The sequence below is a fragment of the Fistularia commersonii genome, chromosome 23 (assembly GCF_037954325.1).
Source record: "Fistularia commersonii isolate RoL2024-O1a breed Wild chromosome 23, RoL_Fcom_v1.0, whole genome shotgun sequence".
Taxonomy (NCBI): Eukaryota; Metazoa; Chordata; class Actinopteri; order Syngnathiformes; family Fistulariidae; genus Fistularia; species Fistularia commersonii.
Window position 1 is genome coordinate 8,171,139 of NC_141306.1, and position 21,780 is coordinate 8,192,918.

Genomic DNA, 21,780 nt, shown 5'->3' on the forward strand with positions numbered 1-21,780 from the left:
TTAGTTTGCGCGTGATATTGCAATGCACTTTTCACACTGGTGTCCTGCCTTGGGAGTACATGATTATACAGACTTGTTTGACCTCACATTATTCATTCAAGTGTCATTGCAGTGTAAGTGAATAAAAACAAGGCCAAAACACTTCAATCCACTGCCACGCTGGCATTTTGATTTGTCGTAAACCGATTCTGAGGGATCCAAAGGTCACCGGTATAATGACCACAGCATGCAAAAAGCCAACATAAAACTTTTTCCGTAGTCATGTATTTTACCCAAGTGTCCAAATCCTTATTACTTGTTGACTAATATCATGAGTTGCAGTACGTGGCAGCGTCTCAACAGCCTGGGGTTCCAGACTGCTCCCTCTGGTGGAGGGGATGTGCCCGCTTCTCCCGTACCCTTGTTCTCTTCCCCTTTTCGCAGGAGGGCAAACTGCATCAGCCTTGAGGTTGGGGAAGCCCACCACTTTTACAGCGCTAGAAAGTATCCCCTACATTTTTTTAAAACATTTCCTTAATCCAAAAACTGCATAGAAGCCTGAGATTTCAACAAAAAAGCCATTCCTCTGTATTAAGAGGAAATGTTCTTTATGTTCCTCATATTTCAGACACCCTCATATACAAATCTGTTTATTGTTGGCGGGACTGGAGAAATAATGACCAAATTAAAACCCATCACTGAAAGAGGGGCCTTGAGCCCTCAGTGGCTGTCCTTACCTTTGGATAAAATCAACTTTTATATGGCCCTAAAGCCATATAAAAGCTATTTCATAATTACCCGTGTCCATGTTTGTTTTTCTCGCAGCAGAGCCATCCAGCAATACCGTCACGCCAACTCATATGGATGTAATTCACTTAACCCATGTGACCGACACGAACCCCACTTGAGGAACACAAATGAATAAATACGGGTTTGTTTTTTTATCGTGTTTAATATCATTATCCCATGAAAGGACTTTCAGAACACATTTAAATGTGCTTTACATTGTGATTATAATCAACAACACACTTTTTTTGGTGTCAAAAGGCAGACATTTATCAAGTGGAATGATTTGCACATTAAATTTACTACATTCTGTACAACATTTACAATATATGAAATCACAAGTTATGAATTAAGCAGAAGATCACTTCAATGGCAACGATTGACTCAGTCACAGCCTAGCTGTGACTGACTTTTTTTTTTGTACTTCAAATGCACAAAAGCAAAGAAAGTGAAGAAGAAAGTACATGTCGAAATTGTGCGATAACAGTATCAATGGTGATACGAGCAGCTCAAAACTGCTTCTCTTTGCTAGCTCATCTAGGCAACACTGTGTGGGTAAATATTAAGATTACATGTTTTGACATGGTATATTTTCTAAACAACAAAGTAATTATACCAGCAGTAGGTTTAGTAGGCTGATGATGTTTTTTTTTCTTCTCAAAACCATTGTAAAGGTAAATACAGTCATTTGGATTAATACTTCAGTGAAAAATGAGTGCATATGTGTTTTTGATGGCAGTGGTGGAATGGCTGGAGGTAAACTAAGCGAGACTGCGACGCCTTTAAAACTCCATTTCCCCTTCATGTGAAAAGTGCGGAGATCCTGCGGTAAGGCGAGCGTTGTTTTATATGCGGAGCTGGGATAATGACGCAGGAACATTTAATTCAGGATGTTGTAAATATTATTGACCACATCGCTGCGGGGACGCCATTGATGTTCAACACGCCAATCAGATATTGTAAACATGTGTATCCGTTGTGATATAATTCAGTTTTGGTTCCTTGCCATATTAAAGGGGTTTGCTTGTTTCAGACATTTGCCAGAAGTACAAGTGTAATCAAATCTGTCTGTTTTACAGATCTGTTTAGATATTTATGAGGAAATAGCAAACAGCTGGAGGCAAGGGAAGGAGGAGCTGACCCGATCGTACAACTGGCTCTCCTTACGACTCAAATCACTATTTTCACGTGTCCGTAAGTACGGATCAAGGCGGTAAGGCGGTCGCAGACCATTTTATGGCCTCCATACGGAGACCCAAGATTAATGTCAATAATTTCATCTCACGGTCAACGAGTGTCTATAGCAGGAATTATAGAGATCTGTCTCTGAGGTGGAGCCCATTCATTTTCACACTGATTGTCCTTGAACACCCATTAAGAATTCAGAGAGTTTTGAAACACGTGATAATTTGGTGGAGGACAGCTCTTTGAGAAGCTCATTGTCTGAAGTCCTCAAATAAAATCTTCCGTTTCAGTCTGGGTCCCAATAATGTTCAAAAACATTGTGCAAATGGCCTAAAATGATCCTTGCAAAGCCCCTCCAGAGTGACTGCTCATAGAAATAGTGAAACTTTCACGCTACCGTGTACGCTTGTGTGTGTGTGTGTGTGCGTGTGTGATACATGGAACTACATTTGATCCGGACGAACATACTAGTGCTAGAGCACATGTCGATATGCAAACGCAGCATTTAGCTCTTGATCTCCAGGATGGAGGGGTTGTGGTCGAGAATGGCCAGAATGATTTTGTCCATGTACTGCCTCAGACGCAGGTTTATCTCCTCCTGCTCCTTCAACGCATCAACCAGCTGCCAGAGAGAAACAGAGGACATTAAAAGGCTTTGTTAAAAACAAAAAATACATATCGAGCTCATACAGCAGAAGCTCACAGACCTCATCTCTGGAGGCGTTATCGATCTCGGCCGCCAAGCACTGGGCCTTGGTGTGGCAGGCGAACAGGTTCTTGGCCTCGTACAAACTCAGGCTGAGAATCTGAGCGTTCAGGTCATCGTTCTGATCCCGCAGCTTGTAGTTCTCCTGCGAAATAGAACACAACAAGCAGGCATTCTAAAAAACATGCGTGACTATCGCGAGTGATCAGTAGTTGCTGAGCGCTCTTTGTTTATTTCTGTGTGTGTGTGTGTGAACCTGTTTCAGTCTCTTGACTTCATGCTCCATTTCAATCTCCCTGGCCTTGGCGTTGTACTCAGACAGTCCCTTGCCCTTCCCGGGATGCTCCATCTCAAGCTTGAACATCTGGAGGTAGTCCAGCTCTCTACGCAGGTCATCGATCAGCTGCGGGGAGTTCAGATCGGGAGTTCATATTCCGTTCGACACCTGAACATCGCCACGCTTTGCGCGACTCCAACATTTTGCACCTGCATCTCACCTCCTGCATCGCCTCCTTCTCCTTCTGGAACTCGTGACGGTTCTGCCACAGTTTGTCCATTATCTTCCTGTACAGGTCCATCTCATCTTTCAGCCGCAGACTCGAGTCCTCTAACTTGTCCGTCATCCTCTGCGTCTCCTGCGGCGTGTCAGTCAGGTTATTAAACAATAATTAAAACCATTGTGGGATGAACGGATTAAAAGCCGAACGTGATATTTAGAATCAGTCAGCTCTGAGAGTCATGAATACATTTCAAGGAACACCACACAAACAAGTTCTCGATCCATTTAGCTAATTTATGAACAGCACGGTTCATCAAAGGGTCTCGTGAAACACATAGAAATGTATTAAATAATAAATATCCTGAGATGGGAGTAGTAATGGCAGTTATACTGGCTCTCTGCATGAATATTTTACCGGCCAAAACAAGTCAGACGTAAAAAACCCAGGATGCTTTTGCGTCACTTCAGCCAATCGGAATGATTCCCGCTACCACCTTCGTCTGATTCGAAGTAACCTCAGTCAACATGGCTGGGCTTGTTTTGTGATTCCTGTGTGATGTATTAATGCTCCCACCATACTAATCCTTGGTAATAATCCATTAATCAGACTAAATCAGGATTATGAATCGGTCAAATAGAAATGTAAACGCTCCGCTGTTCTTCAAAAGGCTTCTGTCTGTTCATGATTCATTATATCCATTGTAAGATTCAGCTGTTTTACTAAAACCTGCCATTTGCCAACATCAGATTGTTTCAGCAATTAAAATATTAGCGGATCAATTATGACACCCGTTCCAGATTCAGTTAATTTGTTTGATTTCAAATAGTTTTATCTACCGCCTTGTTGACAGCAGGCCTGAAGCCCTGCTGCCTCTTCCTGTGTATGTAGGCACGTTCTTTGACGTCAGAAACCACCAGATGTGCTGATCAACAGTTTTCACAACCAGATTGATATATTTTGTGTGGCATCAAAGAGTTTTTATACGATGTCTAACAGAAATTATTTTTTCCTTCTGATACTATCTAATCACGGCAAAAAACAGAAAAGTGGATAGAACAGTCAAATTGGCATCAGCAGACGGGTCCCTGTATAAACCCACAGAGCTAAATGACACTAAACTCATTAAATTCAATGTTATTAATAAAGCTATGAATAAAGGAATGGCCCATGATACATATCAATCAATAATTTATTATTCCAGAAAACAAACTGATCACCTGGTCCAGTTTCTCTGTCTGAGACTTGAGTCTGCACACATTTAACTTCATTTCCCCGTTCTCCTCTTCGAGCTGCTGCACCCTGGGGGATGACACACACACACACACACACACACACACACACACACACACACACACACGCGCGCACAATGAAAACAACAGTGATCTTTGATCGAGCAAAATAGGGGCTTTGCTTTGTTTTCACTGTATTTATGCTTAATTGAAGTGGGCATGTCACTGAAAACGTACTTTTATTTAAGACGGCAGCCTGGCAGCAGTGAGAGGTTCATACCAATATTATGTGGTGTATTTCATCTGTATATTCCTGGTTTTATCCATGATTACCTTATACCTGGTAAATGTCTGCGAGGGAGATGTTTTCTGCTGTAAAAGTCAGTCAGTAACATGTTGCGTAACCATTCCATCTGCTGAGGATTAGTTTCAACCAAAAGTTGCTGGTTCCTGTCAGACTGATATTTTATTCTGAAATGACGCCGCTGGTAAATTTACCTGCAACACAGAATGTCTATCTCCATGTTTTTGTCCCTCTCCATCTTGCTGTAAGCCTCCCGGTGCCTCTTGGCCTCCTCCTCCAGACACTGATCAGCCTTGGTCTCTGCATCCTTCACCTGCTCCTCCAGCTCATGAACCCTGATAAACAAAGCCGAAGCTTAGCACAACGCCCGTGGACACATCGACGTCACAGCAACACACTCATCATTTATTAGTTTATTTATTCACATTGTATATCTATTATATTTTTATTTATTTTCTATACATAAAAATAAATATTTTACAATATTTAATATATATATATATAATCTATATAAATATTATAATATTTATATAAATAATTATTTTATTTTCTAGTATAGTAACCTTAAGCAGCTACTTTCCATATTTATTCATGTGCGATTTAAAGTCCATTTAACCTGTATTTTTGCATAACATAACTTATCATTTGTACAGTTCTACTTGTAAATGATATCCATAAATCCTGTCTATAGTCTGTTACGTTTAAATGTACATATCCATCTGCTTAACATGTTCACAGTACCCCATCTGTTAATCACTTGCACATGATTGACAAAATATCCCATTTACATACGGTTCACTTATTTATTACATCTGTACCTGCTGCTTTTTGCAATTGTGGTTCAAAGCTAACTCAAAGCCAACACATTTCGTTGCCTTGTACTTGTATATGCCATCAAATCATTTAAAAATGTATTTTAATGAGTAAATCACACAGGTCTGAAGCATCAAATGTCCTTACAACCTGCACAATCGTTTTCTACCGGTGAATTGCCAAATTCACGGAGTGTATGACCACGTTTCTGTCTGCAGGCTACGAGACAGGTGACGGAGGGAAACATGAAAGTGGAAATGTATGTGATGTGACAAGTCTAAAATGAACTTTTTTGTTTTTATTACCCAGTTTGATGATGACAGTGTTGTTTTGTAGGCCCTTTCTGAGGGAGAGCCTCTGTTCAGCAGTCCATCACATCACACCAGTGTTATTTTGGACTGCTGTTTGATCAATTAATAAACCGGCGCATGCTATAAATACCCCGAACTACATGTGACCGCTGCACGGACTGACAGGCACGCTGTCAGAAGATGCTCTGAATCAGCAGTATTTTGAAGGCAGGCCGTGCCCCTCCTCCCCACCCTGTGACCTCCACGCTCAAATTTTGCACAGTGAACGTCTCGCTTCAGTTTTGATTAATTTATGCTTTAAATTTGTTTTATTTGCGTCTTTTTTTTTGTTTAAACAAAAAAAGGGAGGAGGACTGAAACCCATCTCAGCTGTCAATAGGCAAGAGGTGAGGCAGACCCAAAATCAGTCACCACAGGGCCGCATATAGAGACAAACAACCATTTAAACCTCTCAGTCACACATTTCAGCAATTTAGGGTCTCCAATGAACCTCGTGCAAGTTTTTCAACTGCAAGAAGACCGCTGAGGAAACCCACAACACGAAGACCCCACTGAGAAAGGCCTTCCCCTGTTGGAATCCAACCCCAGACCTTCTCGTATGAGGCGGATGTGCTAACTGCCTTTCGTGCCAAGTGATACAGTAAATGTTGGTTGTTAATGTTCAAGATCCCATCAAATTCAAGCAGGGCTTCATAAATCTGATAAAAGGACACTCACAGAGTCATGGTGGTGTAAGATATTTCACAAACCTCTGCTCTGCCTCCCCCATGTCTTATTTTATAGAATATAAAGGATGACCTTGGCTTTTTATCTTAGACTTAAAGTTCCTTTCTTTTTGTTACACACAAGAAGAGACTTTGACAGAATGATAAAAATAACAACGAAAAAAAATTCGTCTGAGGTTCATGGCCAAACAAATTAAATATAGCTCCGTGCCAGGGATTCAACCGGAATACTCATAACTCACCAAATGAAAGAACCACCAAAGAAAAAGATAAGACTGGGTTTTTTATTCTTAGCTCACGTGTGAGCCGAGGTAAGTGACGTTCAGGGTCAAGTATGATTAAATGACGGCTGAGATCCAGTCAACGTGGAACTCAGCCACCCTAGCGACCATAGTTTTTATCTTTTATTATTTATAAGTATTTTAAAGCTTTACAAATGTGAAATGGACAAGGCAAGATGCTGAATGCATGCTATGCACAGGAGATACATAAAATGATGCTACGATCTGAACCAATCAGAGTGCAGGATACAGAACATCACGCTCAGGTTGATCGCCAGCCTAGAAAATGCCTATTTTACCATAAACGTAATTGCAATAATAAATATATGATTATATATTGTACCGCAAAAAAATCTGTGACAAGTTTTAATAAAAGGGTTAAAAATCCGTGACCGTGCAGTACACGAGTTGACTTGAAACTTTGTGTGTCCTACCTGTGCACGAGCAGAGTGTTCTCCTGCTTGAGTTTGGACTTGATGTCGCTGTTGGCCAGGCAGTCGCTCTCCAGCTCTGTCACCTTCTTCTCCAGGTAACTGACCTGGAGGAGACATTTTATCACAACTTGGGGAAAACGTTGGAAAGGAAAGGTTTGGCTGATTTTGTGACCACTGAGCGCTTCCCCTCAAATTAAATTGGGAGCTATCGGAGTGATTAGGAAACGTAAAATGAATGGGAATAGATGGCGAGAGGGTTCACACCTTCTCCGTAATGTCCAGATCACAAGAGTCGATGCTGTCCGTGAAGAGATCCTCTGTGCTGCTGCCTTGGCTGGAGCCGAACACATTGTTGTTGGCTTGGAAAAGCTGACTGTGGAGCGGACATGTCGCATTAGACACACACACACACACACAAACACACACACACAAACACACACACACACACACACACACACACACACACACACACACACACAGAGTCACCGGTGAGTCATCCTCAGCCAAGTCTCAAGGCTCTAATAGTGCCTATGAATTATAGGGTTACGGATACTGATGGGAATGGAGGTGACTCACCGTCCGAAAGCCGTGCTGGAGATCTTTCTGTTTGGACTGAAAGGCAAAAAAAAACAAAACATGTTTTGCCCTTCTCACACACATCTAAATACATAAATATATACACACACTTGAATGAGTTCAAATGCCTTTTTTTCATTCAACAACTCATCCTTCCATAACTTCCTACCACGGCGTTTTCTTTTATATTGTCAGCTCATTGTTACACGAGCTGCCTTCCTAATTTCTGAAGTCGTAGCAATCTGACACAAAAAAAAGCAACTTTCGAGTGTCTGACCGACCAGAATGGGATTTGGTCGCCATGGAAACAACTAAGACTCTTTGATGTGGTTGCAGCTGCCGATGCCAAGAATTAATAAGAGGATGGGATTTGCATGTGTGCATCGGGGTGTGTGTGAGTGTGTGTGAGAATAATGCATTGATAAACCTAATGAGGTCAATCCCAAATATCCAGTTCCACAAATCCCTCTGCGCTCACACTGTTTTTTGTGTTTTGGTGTTTTGGTGTTTTGGTGTTTTGGTGTTTGGGTGTGCGCACGGGTGAGTGCGTCTTCACCTGTTGGCCTTGAGGTTCCGAAGCCGGGCCTCCAGGTCATTCAGCAAATTCACCTTCTTGCAGCACTGAGAGCAGTAGATGTCCAGCAGCTCGCTGTTATACAGCTGCTGCATCTTGGGAGGAGTTTCTCCCGCACTGTGATCACAAAAAGCAATACATACTGGATACACCATTACATACAGCTCTTTCAGGCAAATGCTAGAGGGGCTTTTAATAAGTCAAGCACGAGCAACTTAAGATCTGAGTATGAGACAGAATTGGCAACTAGATCCCAAAGTGCAACATGTAAGTGTTGTTCAGTGAGGAGACAGAGGGAGAGGACTTCCTCCTCCAGGAAGGTAAGCCTCAGTGAAGGACTGAGGATCACTTCGGTCAAATGGCACTCATGGGGAGAGACTGGATCTCGATGCTGGTGTAGAACACTATGGATGCGACAACTTGTAAAAATGTAATACATTTTTAGCTTTGTCGTGGGTAATTATGAAACACAATTTCATGGAAATACCCAAGAACTTAAGGCAGACATTTGATACCATTCGCTGTGAAACACTTGTGAACAACCTATCATGAGTTCACTGCCTTAATTCATATTACTATATATCCATAGTATATATGAGTAACGTGCATTTTCATCAGCATATATAAGGCTGTATTTCAAAATTAAGGTGTGGAAAGTTACAGTAACTTATTTGTTGGAAAACAAAAAAATGAATTGTGTGAAATGTGAAATCTTTTTAAACCAGACCTGGGCATTTTACGGTCGGCGGGCCACATCCGGCCCGCCAAACGATTTTCTTAGACTATGTTAATCAGTATTTAAATTAATACTGAATTTAATAACTCCTTATTTTTTCCTTTTATTTAATTTTGTATGGATGATTAAATACAAAATAATGTCGGTACATTTGTATGACTGATTTTAAAGAATGAAATAAATGTCAAAAAATGTAAATATTTAAATTGCAATTTTAATGTTGCTCAATTTACATCAGACCTGGGCATTTTACGGTCCGTGGGCCACATCTGGCCCGTTTTGCTTTTTTATCCGGCCTGCCAAACTATTTTATTTGACTATTTTAATCAGAAATTGAATCAATATTGAATTTAAAAACTCCTTATATTTTCCTTTTGTTTAACTATGTATGGAGGATTTCATACAAAATAATGTCGGTATATTTATGTGATTGATTTTAAAGTTGAAATAAAATGCTAAAAAATGTAAATATTTAAATTGCAATTGTAATTTTGTTCAATTTAGATGATACCTAGTTGGCCCGTGCATAAAAATCAAGTAAGAAATGTGGCCCATAACCCAAAATAATTGCCCACCCCCGTTTTAAACAGTATCACGTAGATATTTTTGTTACTGAATTGACGAGGCCTTAAGGCTTTGGAGAGATGTATAAGCTAATCCACGTGTTCTCATCTGACCACCGACCTGGTGGGACGGGAGGACCTCAGGTCAGAGAGAGGATTGGCTTGAGTTTCATCTTCAGGGCAGGGGCTGCTGGGAGTGTAATCCACATCCTCCACCTCACCGTAGTCCTCAAACTGCTCCTCCCTGGACAGAAGGGAAGAAGACTCTCAGCCGGCCGGCCGGCAGGAAATTCGGACAGGAGGGCAGATCGTGGAAGCGTGAAAACATCTGGATAAAGCATCATAAGCGCAGGGCTGACAACCTTTTCTATAAAAAGCCGCTCGGTGGATTGATGTATTAAGAATGCTTGATGCTGGAAGACAGCTTTCAGAGGTGTGTTAGACGACTATTCAGCACAGACATAAATAAAGGAAAAAACGTGAATACATTTTCCTTTTTTGAGAATTGCAAGACGTGTCATCTGTCAAAAAATATTAGAGGAAAACCATTTATAGTCCACTGGATCATTGCAGAGGAGGTTATGTTTATTTTTAGCCACCACAAAGTCTAACATTACAAAGCAAAACTTTACTTCTATTTTGGTTGAAAATTGTTATCATATTTGCTGCCACTGAGACGTACCGGTTCTGCTGCGTTGGATCGAGCGAGTCGGGGCTGTTGCCATTTTCAGGGCCGCTGTCCATTGCGCACTCCCCATCCGTGCCGCACCCCTCGCCGTAACCATTGCATTTTGGGTAAGACTGTGGGCACATAATAATGGGAGGCCCCACCTTTGACTCACCCGTCTACAAAGACAAAATGGCAGTCGAGAAATTTGCATCAAAAAGCCTCAGTGAGAAGAGAGAAGGGTCTTTTTTTGTACCGTGCACTCAAGTCTATCTGAAGCAGCATCAAGGGGGCCTTTTAACATCAGTTTAACTGAATTGTAGGCGAGCATCATTATTTCATTACCCTGCTCCTGCACAATGTAACCTCAGCTGACAGATTTCCAGTGATAATATCCAGATCTGAATTCAAAGGGGAAAAAAGTAATGGACAAAAGCTACCAGGAAATCTTTTTTTTTCTCCTAAATATTGACATTTTTGTATAAAGCTTTGTTAAACCTTGGAACGGAGCGTGGAGCTTGACGCAAATCTGCACCTTAAATTATGAATGAACATGTCTGCCATCATGCACAATACATACGTGTGTTTTTCCCTCATGCACATCCCCTCTCTCCTTTTTCCAAGACCCCGCCTCAAGTGCTCATGTGGGTTTTCGGTACATTAATTATGGACACATTTTTGTCTGGGGTGAAAGCACATGTGTGGAGATATGCAGCTGTAAGGGGAGATCAGCTTCAATTTAATGTGAAAAATCCCCCGACCAACTTTGGACTTGATTTAAATTGTACAGTTTTTATTCTAGAGGAGTCCTCATTTTCTGTTTAATATTACGATACTTTGAATTTCTGATTCTTGAACCTAGCTTAGCAAAAGTAACTTCAGGTCCTCCTTTAAGTGAAGTCAGAGGCTCTCAGCATCTCCATGTGGGTGAGCGATCACCTGGCGAAGATGATGAGGATGCTCCCGAAGAAACGGAGTAATGTAGATTGAGTGGAGACATATGTTGGAGAAGCACCTGCGGTTTGCTAAAAGCCCAATTTCCCCAAAAAGATCCTGGATTCGATGAATGTGCTGTGAGATACGAAGCCCTGAAGCAAATGGCTCACATGTGGATCTACCTTCTAACCTAAATAGGAAGCTGATGAGTCTTAATTTAGGACATTGATGGTTACTGGAGCAGCTCTGTGTGATACCATAAAATGGGACCCTCTCTATTGGGACTGGACTATTTATAGACTTAAATGTCTGAAATGATCTTTTCCTTTAACACTTGCTTATGGAAATGCAAAGAAACTCTTCTACTTTTAACCCACCTATGAAAATGTTGTATTTATCCTACGATTATCTTATTCTTAATCATCCCCTCACTCTGATGTTCAGAGGTTGGAAAATATGGGATCTTCAAAAGCCTTAACATGTTAAAAACTCTTACCATTTAGGTGTTTGCCACGTGTCCTCTGGCCCCGATCACAACACAAACGTACGAGGCGCTTTGTCATGGCTTTAGAAACCGCATCCGATGGGTTCCTGGAGCTTAAAAGCTCAGTGGTTTTAATGAAACTCTCGCAGCAACGTATCGCTGGAGCTCAGCCACTCACATTTGAAAACACACTGACAAGCCCACGGGTCCATAATTCTCTCCCTCTGTTTCTCGGTTGCTCCTGTTGCTAGGTAACCGTTAAGCCGGACCAGTCTTTTCAGAATACACCGACAATCACACGCTGCTGCATACTTACGGCGTCTAAGTGGGATGCTGATGTCATTTGTGCACGATCAAACCTTTGATTTGCCCAGCACATTTTCTCGTCATTTAAAACAGCAAATTTAATGTTGGAACTTGAGAGGAGTTAATTAGGTATGTCTATACATATGAGATATATATTAATTTAATCTCTATATCCCGCACACAAGGTCATGTGGGGACTGGAGCTAATCATTGGACAAGACGCGGTGGTTTAACCTCCAAAGAACCTTTAGGTGAAAGCGCTAAGCACCCCACCGCCAAGGCCCCCTCTTCAGCATATTGACTCGAAAGTGTAAAAGTAAACACAAGTGTCGGCTGGTATGTCCAGCCCCGTGGGTGCAGCGGCAGGTTTACCTGGTAAATGTAGCCATTGTCGGTTACGGCGGGCTGGCTGGAAGTGAGACGGCGTGAACCCACAGCAATCTTCAGGATCCCTTCACAACCTGAGAGGAGGAAAAGGCGATAATTATCGCGATAATTTCAGTTGAAAACGGGGAAAGAGGCTGGAACAACTGAAACATTTTGGCATCACATTTATTTTCTCACCTTTGATGGCAAAAACTCCATGGCAGAAGTCTTTAAAATTGATCTTCCCCTGAGCGTTGGGATCCAGATACCTGGCCAACTTCTTTACCTGAAAGAGGCCAAAGTTAAGAAGTTTTTTTTTTTTTTGCCTTCATAGCATGTTTGTGTGTCTGTGTGTGAGACTTTGCTCTGTATTAGAATGAAATATATGCAGTTTAAATCTTATATTCCCAAAGCAAAGCTGCACCTGGAAACGATGTGCCATACCAATCGGTCACACTTCTTTCTCTTTGCCAAACACTTAATCGGATTCACACGTTCCATTAGCTCTCTTGCGACCAGTGTGAGGTGATAAATAGCAAAGAGCAGCTGCCTGGGAAGTGAGGAAGAAGATGAAGCCTCCTCCAGTGTTTATGCTAAGAGATTAGCCACCGCGGCAGCTTGAAGGAAAATCGGCTCATGCTGAGATATCACTTTAGGTGATTTGTCAGCAAATCCAGCATCAATCATATTGCACCACTTGTGTTATGGACTCTCTTTCACTTGTCCAGATGCAAATCCAAGGAGGCTTCTGACCGTCAGCAACGCCTGCAACGTGAGCGCCGGCTGTGACATCGCTGACCCCCAATAAAAGGTTAAATAATGCCAAGCAACCGTATCAGCAATTCTGCTGCTGACTTCCCCTCTAAAAAGCTACATAAAAAGGGTGTGACAAATGTACATAAGAATTTTATTTCTATGTACTTAAAGTACATAGAAATATTTCACTGACACATTCATTTAAAAACAAGCCACAAACATCTTGTTTCACATTACCATGATTATTTTTCACACGTGCGTGTGAATCCACCAATGCATTTTTTCCAGTTACACCACTCAGCTAAATGCAGCCTCTGTCTCTTCTTACGAACCCTATTTTCTTTCACGCGCCCTGTTATGTTAATTTTATCGTCTAAAAAGCGCAACCCTTGCATTTACTCACTGCCGCAGCAATATGTTAAATGTTATTTAACCAATGATTCAGCCAATGATTACAAGCGCAGGCGTTGCATAAAAAAATGGACAATGTCTCATATCTTGTCACATTCTCACACGACACGTTGCCTGACACCTTGCGCCTGTTCACACTTCATTAGTGCTATTTTTCAGCACTTTCACCTGAGGATTTCCTCTGCAGCCAGGCTGAAAAAACAGCAAATTTCCTGGAAAGCTGAAGTCAACATCCTCTTTCGACTGAGGTACTTCGACTCAGGTGCTACACAATGGCATCTTGTCACTTCCTCAATAAAGAGGCTTTAAAACTCATTAAAACTGTTCTGCTTTTTAGCTTCCTAATGGTACGCTATCACATATTGGAAGTGGATGCTGGTAGGAGAAGCTGCCTCTTTGCTGGTGATGGTTGTCCATAATAAAGTTATGCATCGTGCAGATTACAATACACAGCTATTCCTCCACAATGACTGTACAGCTCAGAAGTGGCATTGTATTAGAAGGGCATAAATTGCCATTTTTGGATCCCTGAGTAGTTTAGTGAGCTTGTTTATAGTGACACAGTGGATCCGATTCCACAAACTCAAGTTTGGTCTCTTCACATTCTTTATCTTAGAAGTAAAAACTAAAATGAAGATGCAAAGTATCATCTAAGATGTAAATATTACTAGGGATTATTGCACTTTTATGTGTATGGTCTAAAAGGACAGGAGGGACAACAGACAAGCCATGTTGGAAGTACAGCCTTGGCAGAAACAGCGAATCTACCAAGTGGTTTGCGCCACCCAAAACCCCGCTCCAGAAAAGCAGCGTGTGTTTACCTGCAGAACCCAATTTGAATCAACAGTCCTCACATAGACATGAATGTGACAGCAGGGGGGCCGTAAAGACCCAAACACACTGTTTCCTTCAACTAGACCCACAGTTCCTCAAGCTAATCTCTTTCTAGTCGCATTGTTTTTTTTCTTCTGTGTCATTGTAGCACTTTTTGGTGGTGCTGGCTGGTTGGAGCCCGTCTGATGGCTGATCCAACTCACTCTGATGCTTCTTGTCAGATGTGAAGCCTGGCCAGACAAAGCCTTGATAATGTCAGCGTTGCAGAGTGTGTCTGAAAGGGGATTTGAAGTTATCTGAAACACACCCAAATATGATCTGTGGATACTGCTATTGACCAATAAAGCTCGTTTTTTTTTGTCCTTGGCAGAACTTAGAACAATCTCACATACATAAATCCATTATGCAATGCCAGTTTCCCTTAAAGGATCGACTATAAACCTCTAACACACAGGAATCTTCAGACATTAACTGTTTTAATACCAGGGAACCAGTCGTAAACTCTCTCCCTCAGTGGATTTCCAACTCTGAATGCGCCAGAACATTAAAAAGGCCTGATTATATTAAACGGAGCTTTGAAGGTGACACTTAAGCTTCTCGCCCTGCCCTCAGCCGGGGGGGTTCTCTCCCTGTTCTGTATCACAGCTCGGGGAAAAAATAGATCTCATTAGCAGAAATTGGTTTTCTGAAATTATATGGGCCGGCAGTGGCTTAGCTGGTAGAATCGCGTTCACCCAATCAGAGGGTTGGCAGTTCGATTCCCAGCTCTAGTGCAAAGTACGTTCAAACTGTAAAGTCGGAAAGCGCTATATAAGTAGAGACCAATTACAATAAGCCAAAATTGCTAAACCATGAAGGGTTGACAGAAAGTGCTTTAACAAAGTGGCTGTTCGAAATGCCTTTCTCGTGGGCGTTGAGGTGCACATCCTTGCAAGTCATCTCTCGTCACTGATGTTGACGCCGGGTAACGGGCTCATCACAACTAACCCGTCACCCTGTCGTCTCCAGCATCACTTACACAACCGTTTACAGCGTCTGCCTGATCTTTCAATCAATGGTATTGGCAGCTGATCGTGTTGCTTTGTTGCAGCCAATGAGCCTTACTCAATCTACAATTCTCATCATAAATAAAAATAAACAATACACCGGTAGCCTTTCAAGTATGGTATACTTCTACTTCAATATGACCATATTTGATGTGTAAATGAAGATCAATCATAAATTCATAAAAACAAAACAATCAATGTGTTGTATTGTAAATATTAAGCCTACTTTTCAAATATAACTAGGACAGCATCCCTAATACTAGTGCAAAGGAAGTTCTGAATGCTAGGAAGAAGTAAACCAATTTCACATTATTTCTGACATGAGTCAGCTGGATATCTCAGTGGCAGCTGTTGCCATGGCACCATAGTGGGATGTGAAAAATATCATTTCAGGTTGATAAAGCCTGAAATAACAGCTTCACTACTGCAGCTACAATCGCCGGCTGACGTAATCCTTTGCAACAACTTGGAAGACAGACAAGAGCTTTGAGGCGTTTGTCTCCTAAGAAATGTCACTTTAACTTTAGGAGTGAAAAAATCCCACATCTCAAAATAAAACAAAATATTGTTTTCAGCAACAGATACATTTAGATGAAAAATTCAGGTTGTACATTTGACTGACTCCTATGCAGACGTTTAAAGGAGAGCCTGCTCAGTGTCCTCCAGAGCCCACACATACATACACACACACACACACACACACACACACACACACACACACACACACACACAATTGTGGACCGTTTTGCAGACCTGCAAATAATCGAACACCTGAATGATTGGTCATCAATTGATTGATCTGTCACATGTGCGCCTGTTGCCATGTCAACTGACATCCACAGCCTGCCGCACCATTGACCATCTCAGTTTGTGTGTCCGTGGAGCTGCTGCATCCCTCACCTCGTCTCCTTGACCGAACTGCAGCCCGAGGTCCACCAGATGCTCCACCCGGATGAAGCCGTCGGCGTCTTCATCGCACACGTCGAACACCTCCTTCAGCCTCCGGAGGAAGAGCAGGAGCTGGCCCTGGTCGGGGAAAGCCTGGCCCTCCATCACCTCTCCGTGGGTGCTGGTGTTTTTGTTTTTTTTTTGCCCCCCACCCCTCCCCCCTTTCTATCAGACTGTCGGGAGAAGGCGCGTTTCCGCGGCTGCCATCACCAGCGCACGGTTCCACGGAGGGGCGTCCGGCGAAACGAGCGACAAAAAGCCGACGGAGATTGACGAAGATCTCCGAACGTGACGTAGGTGTTACGTCATCGAGCAGCTGCGGGACAGGTGTCTGCGCAGCGCAGGACCGGAAGCCGCCCGAAGCAGACACCGGAAAAAGAAATACGCGATTGAAAAACGCCTGAAAGAAAAATAAAATGCCCGAGTTTCTAATCTGTAGAAAAGTCTTTCCCTTGTTTTCAAAATACATTCGAGCAATACAATTATCATGCTTTTAAATACTGACCATTTAAATTTATCAATTCAATTAATTGGTGGAACATCTAAGTTACTTTTCTGGTTTTAACAATCTTAATATGTCTCATCGCAATATCTCAGATTAATAGACTTGCGTATTTACACATGTGCATGTGTTATTAATGAGACCTAACATTTCTTGGTACATTTCTATTAATGTTACAACACACTGTATCAATCACTGAGGATCGAGACAATACAAAACCATCTGTAGTGTCACTTGTGTTTTGAAAAGCATGATCGCAACATTAAAATTTTCCAAGTAGCCACCGTATTTCCCCTTAATGTCTTCTCACTGAATACACTAATGTGCTAAGATTTGCGAAACATTGTTCATGTTACCACGTCAGTCCTTTGTGTCGCATGAAGTACTAGTTCATACACCCACAAGCACACATACTGTTTTATAGAAACAATGTGAGATTTTATTTGAAAAAAAGCTCTATACAAGATTTAAATCAATCACATCCCTGTGCAACATGAAACTACTATGCCCCTGTCATGAAAATATCATTGTCACATTCACATTAAAAATGGTCACTTTAAATAGTTTTAAAACCATATTACACATTTGTAATACTGCCGTTTGAAACTGTGAGAAAGAAAGATATGTACTGCTGACCAAACTGATTAAGTGATGTGAAAAAAGTAAACCATTAAAAAGGGCCAGGAAACACAGTCAGTCCACAAAAGGTCTGATCCGTACGGGGGTTCGCGTCAGGTTTAAATGACCAGCCTCGGTTCCAGCAGGGAGTCCCAGTGTTCACATAGCTGTGGGTGTAAAATAAAGTGGGATTTGTTGGTTGGAGGTGGAAGTAAAAGCTACAGGATTGAAAGTATAGACTTTTAAAAATGCATTTGTTTTGGTCAGTCAGATCAAGAAAAGTATGAGGCCTCTCAGTGAGGAAACAGATGTCAGCTTGCGAGGAATGTTTATTAAACAAGAGCAGCAAGACAAGGTGGTGGTATAATCTTGTCCTATGACATTGCTATGATGCATAAGTATAGCCGAGGAAAACGACTTGGGTCTCAAGTGTTTGCTGAGGCTTACCCGGGACCCTCTGGACACGGCGTACTCCACCCACTCTGAACCATCCGGATTCTGATAAACCAGATCAAACTTGCCGGGCTCCACAGGAGCTGAGAGACAAAAAAAAAAAAGTTTATTAGAAATGATGAGAACAACACCTGAGAAAATGCTCCATTAAAACGTCAGTGTAGGAAGTATCTAGTATCGGGAAGAGATGTTTGGAGTACAGCATTTTTTGTTGGCTCGTTTCCAATAGGTAAACGCAGAATTCTAAGCATCATAAGTGCAATTATAGTTTATGAGACACATCGTTTCAATCAGAGAAAAGATTATCAAAAACTAGCAGTTCCACGATGACTCCATGAACGGCTCCTTTTCTACTCAAGCCTGGCAAAGACTTTGACGAAAGCATGCCTGTGTTTGTAATTATACAGCATTTTTGGTTCAATTTTGAGTTTTTAATTCACCTTCTGCATGTTTTTGGATGGTGTGAGGAGACAAGAGAACCCAGAGGAAACAAGGGAGACTCCACACAGAAGCCCCCAGGTTGAACCTGTTTTAGAGGTGGTGGGAATGTGTACCGTCCCCATGGGTTCAGCATGTTATCATGTTAATGTAGGGGCTGACATGCACAATGAGACCTACCTTGGGAGGGATTGAGCAGCTCCAGCTCGATCTGTTTGGTCGTCGGGTCAAAGCTGACAATCTTTCCCTCCTATACCACACAGATTCAAGATCGGTTAAGTAGCTCAGTGCGACCGCTCCTGGGATGGATGATTAACATTCTGGCATCCTTTTTATTTCCTTTATAGCAATAACATAATGCACCCACCTTATAATTTGATACCTCTGGCGTGTAATTTTCTGTTAGCTCCAGCAGCTGGGATGAAGCAAACACATGAAATAATTATGTAAGACATTTGGACAAAAGCTCCTGGACATTTTTTTTTTTACTTTGAGTTGTGACCTGAAGGACATTTGACATCCATAAAAGAATTTTTTTTTCTCAAAGCAACATCCTTTTCCTGAAAAGCAAACTGCTTGACACGCTGGTATGAGCTTGCATGCAACTTTATAATAAACTACTTATTCGTTGAGTCTGAAAAATATTGGGAAACTTTACGACAGAAACAATTTCAAAAAGAAAATGCTGACTTCAAAAGCTGCAAGAATCTTAAGAGTGAAAATTGGATGATTCCCTTTTTTTTTGGTCAAGAGTGAACAAAAGTCAAAAGGCGTGGATAAAGACAGAAAAAGAGGTGGCTCACCTTGAAGGCAATGCTCTGCCCCACCAGAGGGGGGGCCGCCAGGATGGGCATGGAACTGTAGTCCCGTCTGGCTGAATGTTGTTCTCCATTCTACACATATGGAGTCACAAGATAACTCCGCTTGTTTGCATTTCACACCAGGGACATCATAATACACAGCAGACATATGAGATATCTATTATGTTCTATGCACACTAGTGCCACAAAATTATTTTTGTGAACCCAAAAGTATTGATTTCACTCTGAAAGCCAAACTGAAAATGTAACGCATGCAGTAGTGTAACTATAAATTGCTTGTTTATTCAAAACTGTTATTCTAGAGTTAATTAAAGGTGAGGCCATGCGCATGCAGACCTGCAGGACGACAGACACGTTGGTCAGTGAATCCGTCAGGCAGGTTGGCTCCTGGGATTGGCTGCGGTCGAACAGCCTGCCCCCTCGGGCGCCGCCTCGACCTTCTCCCCGCCCTCTCTTTCCGGGACCTCCGCCTCGCCAATCTCGCCAATCTGCTCCGCGGCCGCGGCCTCGCATGGACGGGAGGCCGCCCCTGCTACAGGGCGCCCATTGCATGGGCTTCCGGATGACCAGCTGTATTTCCTCCTCATCGTTTGTGTTTTGGGGCGGTTCAACAGTTTTTTCATTAAGGGGCGCCAGCTTATCAGAAACCGGCACGGACGAGGACGGCTGAAATTGCGTGTGACAAATTAATCTGGGACTGGTGGAAGTCAGAGATTTGTTTGTTGCCTTGACGGTTTTAGTCGCAGCCTCATCTGAGGAGGAGTCCGTTTCTGAAGAGGATGAGGAAGGTGGGTGAACTGGTTTGGCGCTGACAGGGGTCTTGGAAGCAGCTTGGGTGGAGGCTGGCCTTTTGGGCTCTTCCTCCTCATTACTGCTGCTGGAGTCTGAAGTGAAGGGATTCTGAGTTTTTGCCTGCACCACTGCAGACTTTTTCTTCTTCTTCTTCACACTTTGAACCAGCTGCTCCAGGCCGGCGGGGATTTTTCCAGTGGAGACTGGAGGTTGTTGGGAATCTTTAATGTTGTTTTCCAATGCTCTCCTCTTTTTCTTCTTCTCGGGCGTTTTGTCTTTTGACTTCTTTTTCCCACCATCCCCAGATTTGGGCTTGGCCCCCTCATCCAAAGTCTCGCTTCGCTTGCTCTTCTTTTTCTTCTTGTGTTCCACGCTCACACCGTTCTCCTCTGGCTCGCTGCTCTCCGCAGGCCGCTCTCTCTTCCTGTGCTTTTCCTTCTGTGCATGTTGGAGTCCTCTCTGGTCATTGACCTGGGTCACAGAGTTCACCTTCACACTGGGAATAAAAAAAAACAACACATTTGCTTTGCAGGTGTTCTAGAAAGCTTATTTGGTGCCTTTTTGCCAAAGTAAATAAGGATATATTCGCATTGGTCTGTGACCTCTTGCTTGTGCCAGTGACCTCCATCAGCAGAGCTCATAGATCTGCTGTTGTTTCAGAGAATGGATATTTGTTGATAACTTCAAGATTTCATATATGCACTAACTAAATATTTAGTCATGACACTTAGTGTCAAATTCATTCATTTATCCATTGACTTATTTAAATTGGTTGTCACCAATGGGTGAGAGGCAGTTCAGCCTTGGTCGCCAGATGATAACAGGGGGGCATATAGAGACATAAACCCTCTCATTCACACATCATACAGACATTCGGCCATTCACATGTCGGTGCAGATTGTCACATCAACCTTCTGCATGTTTCTGAACTGTGGGAGGAAACCCACGCAGACACGGGAGGGGGTGCAGTCAAACTCCATGCAGAAATGCCTCCAACCGGGGATATTCGCTGAACAAGGGCTGGAAGCATGGAGTGCATTCACGCCCCTTGGAAATGATGTAGGCGATGGATGCATCAGACAAGATGATGGTGATTCACCCGCGGAATTTGAACGTGTATTTTGGGATTTTAAACAGGGGGCGTGGGTCGATCTTGGTCTCAGAGGGGTGTAGGACGTACAGCTCAGAACAACCCTTTAAGTATCACTCACGTTAACGGATCCAGAGTTGACAAACCGCGATCCGTTATGGGATGTCTGCCTCACCCCTGGTCGGAACCGACCCCGTTCACCCGTGGCGCGGACCGGCCGGCAGGCGGACTCACCTGACGCAGTCGTTGTCTCGCACCACGTGGATGCTCTCCGTGTGCGGCAGGTAGAAGTCCTCCACGAAAAGGCCGAGGACGACTCCCCGGCTGTACTCGAACTTTTCTCGGATGATGTTCTCCAGATCCGCCACCACGCGGCACGCGTTGGGGTCTACGAGGAGCCAGCACCGGCGGCAGTCCACGACCGCCGGCGGCGGGTAGTCGAAGCACAAACGTAGCCGTATGGGCCGGTCACAGTGAGCCGCCATGACACCTCCCCCCCCTCACCATCCCTCCACTTCCTCTGTGCGCGGGGGCCAATTCGCACAAGCGCTCCGCTTCCGGGATCCTGCACCAGTAACGAGATGACGGCGGGTCAGCTGACCATGCCGTC

At 42.9% G+C, this 21,780-nt stretch overlaps 2 protein-coding genes across 3 annotated transcripts; both read right to left on the reverse strand.

Annotated features, from left to right (window-relative positions):
* Positions 1 to 911: 911 nt before the first annotated feature.
* Positions 912 to 16,690, reverse strand: rab11fip4a (RAB11 family interacting protein 4 (class II) a). 2 transcript variants are annotated; one of them, XM_086170167.1, is made up of 15 exons: positions 16,409 to 16,690; positions 12,660 to 12,747; positions 12,468 to 12,556; positions 10,385 to 10,503; positions 9,824 to 9,946; positions 8,386 to 8,520; positions 7,830 to 7,865; positions 7,518 to 7,626; positions 7,254 to 7,357; positions 4,884 to 5,024; positions 4,374 to 4,455; positions 3,154 to 3,291; positions 2,913 to 3,059; positions 2,658 to 2,801; positions 912 to 2,572 (listed from the first exon to the last, which is right to left on the reverse strand). In XM_086170167.1, the coding sequence occupies exons 1-15, from the start codon at positions 16,559 to 16,561 to the stop codon at positions 2,456 to 2,458; spliced, it is 1,725 nt and encodes a 574-aa protein (XP_086026293.1). In that variant the 5' UTR covers positions 16,562 to 16,690; the 3' UTR covers positions 912 to 2,455. The 2 variants fall into 2 exon arrangements, with proteins under 2 accessions (XP_086026293.1, XP_086026292.1); XM_086170166.1 differs by having other exon boundaries at positions 10,385 to 10,548.
* Positions 16,691 to 17,380: 690 nt separating this feature from the next.
* coil (coilin p80) lies at positions 17,381 to 21,742 on the reverse strand. Its single transcript, XM_086170694.1, has 7 exons — positions 21,405 to 21,742; positions 19,625 to 20,576; positions 19,271 to 19,360; positions 18,835 to 18,882; positions 18,648 to 18,717; positions 18,024 to 18,112; positions 17,381 to 17,743 (listed from the first exon to the last, which is right to left on the reverse strand). Exons 1-7 carry the CDS (start codon positions 21,653 to 21,655, stop codon positions 17,696 to 17,698), a joined length of 1,548 nt encoding a protein of 515 aa, XP_086026820.1. The 5' UTR covers positions 21,656 to 21,742; the 3' UTR covers positions 17,381 to 17,695.
* Between the last annotated feature and the right edge of the window lie 38 nt (positions 21,743 to 21,780).

Excerpts from the sequence above, each read along its gene's own strand:
- rab11fip4a (XM_086170166.1), bottom strand. The coding sequence starts at position 16,561 with ATGGAGGGCCAGGCTTTCCCCGACCAGGGCCAGCTCCTGCTCTTCCTC. Across the intron at positions 5,025-7,253 it reads AACACTCTGCTCGTGCACAG|GGTTCATGAGCTGGAGGAGC; the intron begins GTAGGACACACA and ends TTTGTTTATCAG. Across the intron at positions 4,456-4,883 it reads ATAGACATTCTGTGTTGCAG|GGTGCAGCAGCTCGAAGAGG; the intron begins GTAAATTTACCA and ends GTCATCCCCCAG.
- coil (XM_086170694.1), bottom strand. The coding sequence starts at position 21,655 with ATGGCGGCTCACTGTGACCGGCCCATACGGCTACGTTTGTGCTTCGAC. Across the intron at positions 19,361-19,624 it reads ACGTGTCTGTCGTCCTGCAG|AATGGAGAACAACATTCAGC; the intron begins GTCTGCATGCGC and ends CCATATGTGTAG. Across the intron at positions 18,883-19,270 it reads GGCAGAGCATTGCCTTCAAG|CTGCTGGAGCTAACAGAAAA; the intron begins GTGAGCCACCTC and ends GCTTCATCCCAG.